This window comes from Helianthus annuus, chromosome 3 (assembly GCF_002127325.2).
Source record: "Helianthus annuus cultivar XRQ/B chromosome 3, HanXRQr2.0-SUNRISE, whole genome shotgun sequence".
Classification (NCBI taxonomy): Eukaryota; Viridiplantae; Streptophyta; class Magnoliopsida; order Asterales; family Asteraceae; genus Helianthus; species Helianthus annuus.
Genome location: NC_035435.2, coordinates 171,052,518 through 171,064,807, shown reverse-complemented (window position 1 = coordinate 171,064,807; position 12,290 = coordinate 171,052,518). Strand labels below are relative to the sequence as shown.

The 12,290-nt window shown below is 39.1% G+C and overlaps 1 protein-coding gene across 1 annotated transcript; it reads left to right on the top strand.

Annotated features, from left to right (window-relative positions):
- The first annotated feature begins 4,422 nt into the window (after positions 1 to 4,422).
- LOC110944876 (putative pentatricopeptide repeat-containing protein At1g12700, mitochondrial) lies at positions 4,423 to 6,263 on the top strand. Its single transcript, XM_022186522.2, has one exon. It carries the CDS (start codon positions 4,449 to 4,451, stop codon positions 6,261 to 6,263), a length of 1,815 nt encoding a protein of 604 aa, XP_022042214.1. The 5' UTR covers positions 4,423 to 4,448.
- The last annotated feature ends 6,027 nt before the right edge of the window (positions 6,264 to 12,290 follow it).

Genomic DNA, 12,290 nt, shown 5'->3' with positions numbered 1-12,290 from the left:
TTAGATTTGTTTGTTGTTGAAGCTTATTTGATTTTAGGGTTTTGAGTGCATTTTTGACTTTTTTATAGTCAAACCTAGTGAGTGTCAACTACAGAGGTTAAGAATGAAAATTGTTACAAATGTAACATATCGAAATGTTACAGAATCCCAGTTATGTATGTCAGTTATTGAACCTATTCACATGGTTTATTAGTTATCATGTGTTTGGTTGCTTGACATGTGGTTTTCATGTGTTTGGTCATCAGATATTCTGCATTTAATGAATTCACATCTGTGTTTGTGATATTTTGCTTGTTGATGAAAGTTATCTGCAATATCATTTCTTGAGACATGATATTTCACAGTTTATCAGTTTTATTTGCTAGGTTGAGTTAAATACAACATTAGCCATTATCTTTGTGCTGCTGGCTAACATTGCTTCTGAATTCTCATCATCATGGGCGAAGCTTGAAGGGGCGGGAGGGGGTGGCCGACCCCCCCGAACTTTTCGCTTAGTAGTGGAGAGTAGGTAGTTTTTCGTATAGAAAATTTTGGGTATATCCGTTTTCGACCCCCCGGTTTTATAATTTTTTTTTAGGTCTGGTGACTTCCGCTCCCGGTCGGAAATCTCAAGCTTCGCAAGTCATCATTCATAAGCAAGATGTCTGAAAAGATACATGAATGATGAGAGTTTAGAAGCAATATTAGCCAGAAAGGACATGATGCAGAATCAGTTGAACCCAGTCATGCTTATGTTGCAAACCCAACAATGATGTGCTATAAAAAAATGCAGATATTTCTAAAATCTAGTCACTTCCTAAAGGTTACTTTTGATATTTTACTAAGACTGTCGGGTATGGTGGGGCGGGGGTTGGGGACATGAGTTGACATGTGGAGTTCGAGCCCCCCCGCCGGTGAGTGACGTGTCCGTGGGGTATGGCGGGGCGTGGCTAGCCCGCGTGGCTTGGCAGTTTATTAAAATAATAATAAAAAAACAAAAATTAAAAAATACACACTAGCCCATGTGCCACATAGGATCGCTAGCCCGCCCCACGTCCGGGTTTAAACTCCCGCCCCTTGGGCCACGCCCAAACCCAAGCCCACCGGGGTGGTGGCTTGGGTGTTTTCAGCCAACCCACGCCCCATACCCCACAGTATAACGGTTTGATAATATTGTAGCAAGCCGAATGTTCATGTATTGATAACCAAACACATATAAACTTGGTAAAGTGTCAACATGCACATTTGTTCAGTGTAGGTAAAGAATTTGGTCAACAAGTCAACATACTTTGCAAGCGTATAACCTTTCTAAGCCAATCAGTGACCTTACACAATGGTAAAAATAACGTTAATGACAGAAATTCATTTGGTTCGCTTCATTACGGCATTGATATAGTACAGACACTCGATATAGCAACCGGAAAGGAAAACTTAAAAAATAAAGTCATGATAAGCCCCAAAAGATGTCGCAACGTGTTTTACATCGACCAAAAACCATAACAAACAAATACTTGTAACGCAATTGATACTATCGATACCGATGTTTTCGGTCGACAACATAAGCTTGATTTGTCATGTTACCGGTACCGTACTCTATTTCAAATAAAACTCCATTTCAACGAAATTTATGTGCATAAAAATAAACATGTCGCAACGATATATTCTCGGAACTTTATACAGATAGTATAAAGTTTTGCTCCCTGTGGTTTGGTCACTTTAACGGTTTTGCCCCAGACCTTTAAAAGTAGCCATTTTACTCCCTGATTTTTGGTTTTTTTGCCAGTTTGTTCCCTGCTGCCTGCTGGGAGCAAAATGGAAACACAAACAATTTGGATGGAGTTAGAGGCGGGGAGCAAACTGGCAAAAAAACCGAAACATCAGGGAGCAAAATGGCTATTTTTAAAGGTTTGGAGCAAAACCGTTAAAGTGGCCAAACCACAGGGAGCAAAACGGAAGTTTACTCAAAATTGTAAGGTAGCGTTTGGTGTGAAGGAATAGAAGGTGAAATGGAATATAAAGAAACATGTTTCGTTATAATGTGGTAATGGAATAGAGGATTCCAAACGAATGTACTCCTTCCAAATATAAAAATTTCATTCCTTGGTGAGGGATGTTTTTTGTTCATTCCTTCGAGGAATAAAAAGAAATATATTATTATTATATTTATATTATAAGTTTTTTACCATTAATATATTATTATTAAGGCAGTCATATTTTTGTCATTTTTAATTCAATTATGTTTCGTTACTTCGTCTTTTTTTTTTATTATCAAATTGTACAAAGTAATATTTCATTATATTCACAAATGAGTAACCAAACATCACAATGGATGGAATGATTCATTTTATTCGGTTGTCCATTCCATTACCTCGCTCATTCCATTCCCTCGTCCATTCTATTCCCTCATCCATTCTATTACCTTGCACCAAACATACCCTAAATCTATGCGGTAGGAATTTGGTTGGTATCGGTTCGGTTCGTTATGATACCAACATTCGCTATAAAAACCGAAAGAGAAACAAAAATGTTGATATGGAGGCATGTTTTACATCAATCAAAAACAATAGAAATGAATATTTATACTGATACTGACGTTGTTTAATCGGTGTTGGCCCACTTCGTTTACTTACTTGTACAATGCCGGCAATTGGAATAATTAACGAACACAATTTTTTTAAAGTTTAAAGATGTGATTAAAACTTACAAAACATATTACCTATATATTAATTAATAAATTAAAATTAGAATTAGAACGGAATGAATAGTAACATCACTAAGAGATGAGTAGATGGTATCGGGTACGGGTACCGGTACCAATCCCAAATTTACCAAACCGGTGTATTTTCAGTACCGGTATTCACCGGTTGTTACCCTCAAATACCGGTGTCGTACCAGTACCGAACCGTACCATACCATGTATATTCGGTATCGGTACCCACTTTTGGGGATTTTGGTAATGGTATTTTCGATACCGGTTGGTACCGAGCTCATCAAATCCTGTAGCAACGCAGCAATGCAAGTAATTGCACCGTTTAGACTACTTTTCATACACACAGTAAGTAAACAGTATTTCGTTTGAATGAGGTTTTATATACACAACAATTTATTTTACTTTCTTTTTTGTCTTTTTCTGTAATGAATGAATTGTAGCATGTAAAATTAACTTGGATATTTAGAATATTGATGAGCAAATCGTATCAAATCCTGTAATCAAACCGGTATCGTATCGGTACCAAATTTACTATACCAAATTATTTTCTGTACCAATTTGATACCCACCTTTTGGCGTTTTTAGAATCGTTACTTTCAGTTCGTCACTGGTCTAGCACCATGCCTGTATTTTTTTTTATTTTTACCTTCAAATACCACACCGTGTTGTACCAAGCATTTTCAGTGTTGGTACCTAATTTCGATGATTTTCTGGATCGGTACTTTCGGTCCCGTTACCAGTACCGAGCTCATCCATATTTTGGCATTGCAGACACGCCTTTTGTAGTTATTGGGTCCCCGCCGCAACGTGCGGACGGAAAATAACTAGTTAGATAAAAACCTAAAAAGAAAACCTACAGTAGACTAGAGCCACATTGAGATGTAAATAGTATTTATAATATGGATATGTTGGGTGAATTATTGAATTTAATATTTGAAATTTATTATTTTTTAATTTTTTTTAAATGACTCCTAATTCTAAGTTATTACTTTTAATCATCTATATCTATATCTGAATCAAGAATCCTTACTCATGGATACAAAGAATACGACTTACAACGGTGTTGTCCTTTCTGGTGTATAATATGACACGTTATTATATTTGTATAAAAGATCAAGTGCTTAGCTATACCAAGCGCTTAGCTACAATACATAAATCATCCCTCATTTTAAAAGGTATTTATAAAAATGTCATCTAATGACATTTCTTTTTTACATCACATGTGAGAAATAGGGAGAATTCATTGGTAAAAAAATTGGTTTTACATCACATGCAAACAAATTAGAAAATATTTCGTCTCCAAACACATGTAATAATCTAGCATATAAGATAATATATTTTTAAATCCTTTAGAATTTTGTCATAGAAATACTAGTGAGTTATTTGTGTGATCTTCGGGTATGACATGTGTTTGTCTTTCGAAAAATATTAGTTTTATAGTTTTAAATCAATGTAAAGCACATATCGATTTTTAGAATATTACGACTTTGAATATTATCTTTTGGTTGTAGTACCGAATGCCGCTACCATACCGAACCATAGTAAAATTAACCGATACGAACTTAATTATGTCACAACGCGCGGCAAAATTCCACTAATTTAAGAGAAAAGTGAAAAATGCAAAATAAGATAAATGAAAGATGTGAATGTGGGTGTGTGACTCAATTTTTGAGTTTTGTAGAAATGGAAATAGAACATGCTTTGTAACATTTCATAGCTAGGTTGAAGGCTACTTCTGATCCGTTTCCTCCTACCGAAGATGATGAATCGCATAGCTTTCATCAAATTCCGAGGTAATTTTACCACCAACTCCTCCTTCCATCTTCATTCCGAAACCCCTTTCTCTTCTTTCCACTTACCTTTGCATTCCGATGTTTCCTCAAATCGATCTATGTTTCATAAAATTACCAACTTGAATGATGCACTCAACCTATTCGATGAAATGTCACAGAGACGCCCTCTTCCATCTGTTGTTCACTTCACTCAGTTGTTGAATGCTGTTACTAAAATGAAACATTTTTCTACCTCTCTTCATCTTTTCAACCAAATGTGTTCCCTTGGTGTCCCTGTTAATGAATTTTCTATGAGCATTGCAATCAAGTGTTGTTGCCAGTTGTATCGCACCAAAGATGGTTTCGCAGTCCTAGGGTGTTGCTTTAGACGATCTATTGCACCGAATGAGTTTATATATAGTGCACTCTTAGACGGACTCGTCCTTGAAGATAAGATTCTTGAAGCAGAGATGTTATTCAAGAAGCTCGTCAAACAAAAACTTTGTGAACCTAATGTTGTTATGTACAGCACAATGATTAAAGGGCTTTGCAAGTTCGGTAATAACGTTACAGCACTTGCTTTGCTCAGGCTAATGGAACAAAAAAACTGCAAGCCTAGTATTGTTACATATAGCACCATCATTGATAGTCTTTGCAAGGATAAAATGATGGATGATGCTTTGAAGCTCTTAAAAGAAATGGTATCTGACAAAGGTATTCTACCAAACGTCATCACCTACACTTCTTTAATTCGTGGTCTTTGTAACTTGGGTCGTTGGGATGAGGCCTCAAAGATGCTAAAAGAAATGGAGGATGAGAACATTTCTCCAGATGTGCAAACCTTTACTGCATTAGTTGATGCATTTTGCAAGGAAGGTAAAGTAGAAGAAGCTGAGGCTGTTATCAACATCATGATTGAGAGAGGTGAGGTTCCAAACATAGTGACGTACAGTTCACTTATTGATGGTTACTGTCTTCGAGGTGAAATGATCAAAGCAAGGGAGATTTTTGATTCAATGACACTTAGAGGTCTCGTTCCTAATGTTGTTACTTACAGTAGTTTATTGAATGGGTATTGCAAGAATCGGAATATAGAAGAGGCTATGCAAATGTTTCGTCAAATGACCGGACAAGGTTTAAAACCCAATGTGGTCACTTACAACACCATGTTACAAGGATTGTTTCAGGTTGGGCGTTGTGTAGATGCACGCAAACTCTTCAATGAGATGCATGCACAAGGCCTAATTCCAGACCAATGCACTTATCGAATAATTGTAGACGGTCTTTGCAACAACCATCTAGTAGAAGATGCGCTCTCTTTGTTCCAGTTAATGGGTGATAGCAAGCTTAATTCTGATATTGTTGTGTACACTATCCTCATTGATGGGGCAGGAAAATGTGGGAAATTTCACATTGCAAGGAATCTTTTCCATGGCCTAAGTGTTAAAGGTTTGAAACCTGATGTCAGGACATATAATGTGATGATTGGTGGTTTTTGTCGCGAAGGTCTATTGGGGGAAGCAAAGTTGTTGTTTCTTAAAATGGAAGAGAGTGGCTGCCCACCAAATACTGTTACTTACTGTATTTTTCTCCAAGGATGTTTAAAGAACAAGCACTATGATGATGTAGAGATGCTTTTACAGGAAATGGATGGTAGAGGTTACTCACTTGATGCTTCGACTTTATCGTTATTTATAGATCATATCGCAGCTGGTTTACTAGATAAAAGTATGCTTAAGTTGTTCAATAAGCTAGTTCCAAAAGAATTTCTGGACGATCCTAGCTTGTGCGACTGGGAGTGAAAGATGAAGATTATAAATTGCAAAATGTGGAAAGCTGGAAATCTCTACCAAATTCTATTTGGTCTTCATGTGTTTGGTTCACATTTGATTTTATGTGTTTGGTCTCTAGACATTGTCCATTTAATGAATTCACAACGCTTAGGCATTTGTGTTTGTTGTATTTTAATGAGATTTTGCTAATATATGAAAGCTAGCTGCAAGATCTTCTTTATGTTTTAGTTTTTGTTTCTTGATACATGATGTTTCTCAGTTTATCAGTGATATATGCTGGTTCCATTTTTATGTAACAATGTGGATATCATAGGTTGATCATAATTCAAAGTAGGATTGCTAGTCTGTAAGTAGTGGCTTCTGCAACATAGTGATATTTTTTGAATTCAATCGGTGAGCATTCCTTGAAACCTCGGATTATCTCATGAATGAATAAGGAATTTATAATAATTCCAATTTTTTTTTCTGAATATTTGAATTCAGAAGTTTCCAGCTCTCTATTTGAACTGTTTGTTTTGATGTTTATAAACAAGTCGTACCTTGATACCATATGTTGTTGATATATCTGGTGTTATCGACATATTCCAACGTATCCTCATATCGATCCATGTTTGAAAAAGTTACCAACTTACCAACTTGAATATGCCATGAATCTGTTCCATGAAATGTCACACAGACGACCTTTGCCATCCGTTCTTAAGTTTAATCGTTGTTGACTGCTGTTAATAAAATGCAACATTTTTCTTCCTCTCTTGACCTTTTCAACCAAATGTGTTCCCTTGGTGTCCCTCTTGATAAATACCCCATGATCATTGCAATCAAGTGTTGCTGTCAGTTGTATCGCACCAAAGACGGTTTTGCACTCCTCGGAAGCTGCTTTAGGCGAGCTATTGCACCTGATGTCTACATATTTAGTGCACTCTTAGATGGACTCATAATCGATCCATAGGCAATTAGGCATTGTAGATTTTATTAGCAATCCAAATCTTTATGTAGTATCAGAGCACCTGCAAGATGTAATGATCTAAGTTTGATGAAATATGATACTTAAGATGTGATGATCAAATATGATATATAATTATGGGTCATTTTTTCAGTCAGGTCAACATGGGTTGGGTTGGCCTCTTGTTCAGCTGGGTTGTTGGACAGGGACTTTTTTCCTTGTTAACATTATAAAATTTCTGTAAATTATTAAGGCATTAGTTATGAATTATAATTGCAATAAATGATAATATTGTTATAAAAAATAAATCTTCAAATAAAAACAGTTTTAAAGAATGAAGGAGGAACGAATCCAGTAGATATTTAAGAGGTTCTAAGATTCGTTCCTCCTTAATTATTTTGAGTTAGGAGATCATTAGTGCAAAGGGCTAAATACACTCACAAACGTATACACTCAGCTCCACATCAGATTTACACAAGATGCACAAAAAATACTCATTTTTCTCTCCAATCCTATAACATCTTTACTCATACTTACATATCCTCATCATCACCGCATTTTACATTTTATTTTTCTATACTCAATTTATTATAGTTAATCCCTTCTTTATTTTTTCCTAATTAAAATAAAAATAAACTAATTAAATAAATTAAAATAACTAAGTTATATAAAACCAAAAAATTAAACAAGGTTGGTTCGGTTGAAATGAGTTCGGGTTGTTATCTTTGTCGTCGTCATTTAATAATTGCGTAATCGAGGGTTGGTTCAGGTTTGGGTTCATGATTTTTAGGATGAATATGTAAAGAATTTTGATTTAAGCGAGATTGTAGGTGTAGTAATTAGGCTATGCGGAATGGTGATGACCCATTCTTGGAGGATGATCCGCCACGTAAGCGTCACGTAGATCGGGTGTGAGGATGGGGCAAAGAGGATTGAGGTAAGGAATTGGAGGATGAGCCTAAAATATAAATGTATATATCGTATGTATAGGTGTGTGTGAGTATGTTTTGTCTTTTTGTGGGTCGGCTCAATCGTCCAAAGGTAGACGCGCAGGACGACGATGGGGGGCGAAATGGTCTAGCCGGCAGCGCCGATCCTCGACTATCCAAGGCCGAAACCCACACCAGACAGCCTTATTAATTATCTTTTTAGTAGCTTGGAAAAAAATATTATTTTTTAAAATAATATAAATTTGGTTTAATTTGGACTTAACTTTTTTCACTCGTTACTGTTGGGAATGGAAAAAGAAAATAAAAAATGAGATAATGTTACTTTGGAGTTTTGGTTTAATAAGAAAACAATTCCACCTCCACCCACAAATACTCCCTAAATGTCCTACTCCATAATGCATCTCTTGGGCATGCTTGGTCATCTCCACCAAAATCCAAGCTAAATACTTTGCATTGGGTTTGGTTTAAGGGTGAGCGGGGCATTTCTCGGGGTGGGGTGCGGGGTGTGTAGTCCCCGAACGGGAACACCGCCGCCAACCCTTCGGGGAGTGTTTGCTGCGAGTGGGGAGCGGTGGGTGTTCACCTCACAAAAAGAGAGGAGAGAGAGAAGATGCTGAGAGAGAGAGAGAGAGAATGTCGCCATCAAATTGAAGATGTGGGGGGAGTTGACGTGGTGCGTGCTGATTGGTTTTTTGTAAGAGAGGTCACTCCCCTAAGAGAGGAGTGCCCCTCTTGAAAGAAAATTGGTATAGAACTGGCGAACAAGAAACTTGAATCAAAGCACGTTCCCTGTTTTATTAAGTCTCCAATTGATACATCTGGTTACATAAATTCCTTTTTATATAAACATAAACAAAGAAACCTATTTTGATGTGGGCCCAAGTGTGGAGGAACGGGCTATTTTGTACTTGGAGGCCCAAGATCGCGTAAGAAAAGGGCCTTCACTAAAATGGCTCTAACTTGGGCTACAAGGGTCCGTTTGGGACGTGCGACCAGGCGATTCGAAGGCGAGAACGAGCTCCAACTTGCTGCAAACGGCCTACGGCGGTTTGGGTCATCGTCCGGCCCCAAAAAACGCTTATTTCTATTACTTATTTGCAGTTTTATGTTTTTTGAACTATTTTGGGCTTTTTGTTTTAGGCCGTGTGTTTGGCCCGTTATCTTTTTTAGGCCCGTTTCGAATTTCAGTCTTTATTTATATGTTGCTAAAGCTAATGAAAAGTTCAGAATTGAATTTTGAGAAAACTGATTTTTCACTTCAAATTCCGTGGCCTTTGGGGTTACAATTTGGGGTTGGGGAAGAGCTACACGGGTATTCGTAGAATCAACGTGTAATCTTCATTTTTTCGTTTCACGCGCTGCATCAGTTGGTATCAGAGCCGAATTCCTGGCTCAAAATGCCTCCGAGAAGAAACAACAACAGGCCTCTCGATGAAGTGTATGAACGAGAGTTGGAGCAGCGCCTTATGGCGAGGATGGATGAACGGTTGGATCAAGTGGTCAATCAGTTGACTGATCGGATGGCCGGTTTGATCAATCGTAGGAGGCAGGGACCCAATGACGGGTATGGTTCTGATTTTAGTAACCCATTTGGTGACGGTTCGGCTTCCGAAGACGAACAGGAAGGGCGACCAAGGGTTGAACGTGGAGGGGGTAACAGGCGTTGGGATTCTGGGATTAGAGTTGATATTCCAGAATTTGACGGGTCTAGTTTGAATCCAGAAGGGTTCATCGATTGGTTGGCTACCGTGGAGGAGGTGTTTGAATACAAGGAGGTGCCTGAAAATAAGCGGGTGGCCTTGATCGCTACCAGGTTACGTGGTAGGGCCTCTGCGTGGTGGCAACAATTGAAGTTAACACGAAACCGGCTCGGGAAGTCAAGGATTGTGACATAGACCAAGATGAAAAAGTGCTTGCGGTCCAATTTTTTGCCTCATAATTTTCAGAGGTTGATGTACCAGCGACTGCAGAATTTGAAACAGGGGGCTAAATCGGTTGATGATTATACCACAGAGTTTTACCAGTTGATTGCGAGGAATGATATTCAAGAACCGGAGGAGCAACTTGTTTCTCGGTATATTGGGGGTCTAAGGGTTCAAATCATGGAGGCCGTGAATCTTTTTGATCCGTTAACCATTCCTGAGGCACACCAACGGGCGTTGGCCTTTGAGAAGCAAAACCGTCGGGTGGGCGGTTCATTTACCCCTGCTGGGGGAAATGTTGGGTCTGGCAGTGGGGCGCCTCGTGGCGGGCCTAGTCAACAGAAGCCGGGGGGTAGCAATACCGGGCCTACTTCTAAGGGGGCTAGTAGTAGTGGTCCAAGATGTTTCAATTGTGGTGAGACGGGCCATCGTCAGGCGGAGTGCAAAAGGGCTGGCAAAAGGCACTTGTTTGCCGAGTCTGAGGACGAACAATATGAAGAGTATGAAAACAATCCAGTGTACGATGAAGAAACCGAGTACGAAGAAGAGGTTGTGACCGGTGATGTTGGGGTGAATTTGGTGGTTAGACGTTCTTGCTATACACCAAAGGCAGATGGGGATGACTGGCTGAAACATAACATCTTCCACTCAACATGTACTATTTTGGGAAAGGTTTGCACGTTCGTCATCGATTCCAGGAGTTGTGACAATCTGATTTCTGAAGAGGCAGTTCAAAAGTTGGCCTTGAAGACAGAGAGTCACCCGAAACCGTACAAGCTTCAATGGCTGAAAAAGGGAGGTGAAGTGACGGTATCTAAAAGGGCACTCGTTTCAATTTCCATTGGGTCCACGTACAAGGATGATGTCGTGTGTGATGTGGTCCCTATGGACGCGTGTCACTTATTGTTGGGCAGACCTTGGGAGTACGAGCGTAATATAGAGCATAACGGGCGGTCAAATACTTATAGTTTTCTGTTTGGTGGTGTGAAGATCACTCTTGTTCCTAGCAAGCCCAAGCAGTTAGCCGCAAAACAGTTGGGTACTTTGTTGACCATCAGTCAGTTTAAAGATGAGTTGGAGGATACGGACAGTGTTTTCGTTTTGATAGGGAAGGCAGTGCCCGAGGAAGTCGAAATTCCTGATGCTATGGTTCCTTTGCTTGAGGAATTTTCTGATGTTTTCCCTGTTGAGTTGCCTGATGGATTGCCACCTTTGCGTGACATCCAACATCATATTGATTTGGAGCCTGGGTCACAGTTACCCAACAGACCACATTACAGGATGAGCCCTGCTGAGCATGAAGAGTTGCGAAGACAGGTGGAGGAGTTAATTTCTAAGGGCCACGTTCGTGAAAGTATGAGCCCTTGTGTTGTTCCGGCTTTATTGACTCCAAAAAAAGATGGCACTTGGCGTATGTGTGTTGATAGTCGAGCAATCAACAAGATTACTGTGAGGTACAGATTTCCTATTCCTCGACTTGATGATTTGCTTGATCAACTTAGTGGTGCTAGTATTTTTACGAAGTTAGATTTGAAGAGTGGTTATTACCAGATTCGTCTTAGACCGGGTCACGAGTGGAAGACTGCCTTCAAGACTCGCGAAGGATTGTATGAGTGGTTGGTGATGCCATTTGGTTTATCAAACGCACCTAGTACTTTTATGCATGTGATGAATCAGTTGCTTAGGCCTTTTATTGGGAAGTTCGTGGTTGTGTATTTTGATGACATTCTCATTTATAGTGCTTCTTTCAGTGACCATGTTGTGCATGTGAGGCAGGTTTTGGCCTTACTTCGCAGGGACCGTTTTTATGCAACCACCAAGAAGTGTGCGTTCATGACCCCTAAAGTGTTATTCTTGGGGTATGTTATTTCTGGTGATGGGATACAGGTTGATGAATCCAAAGTGGCGGCTGTTCAAAATTGGCCAACTCCTACTACCATTACGGAAGTTCGTAGCTTTCATGGGCTTGCTTCTTTTTACAGACGGTTTATTCCACACTTCAGTTCTATTTTGGCCCCAGTGACAGATTGTATGAAGGGGAAGACGTTTGTATGGACAGATGAGGCAGAGTTGGCTTTTCAAGTTGTGAAAGAGAAGCTCACTACAGCACCAACTCTGGTATTGCCTAATTTTTCTCAACGTGTAATCTTCATTTTTTCGTTTCACGCGCTGCATCATATCTTGACTCAAATTAGGATTAAAAAACTTTCTCAAAAAAACC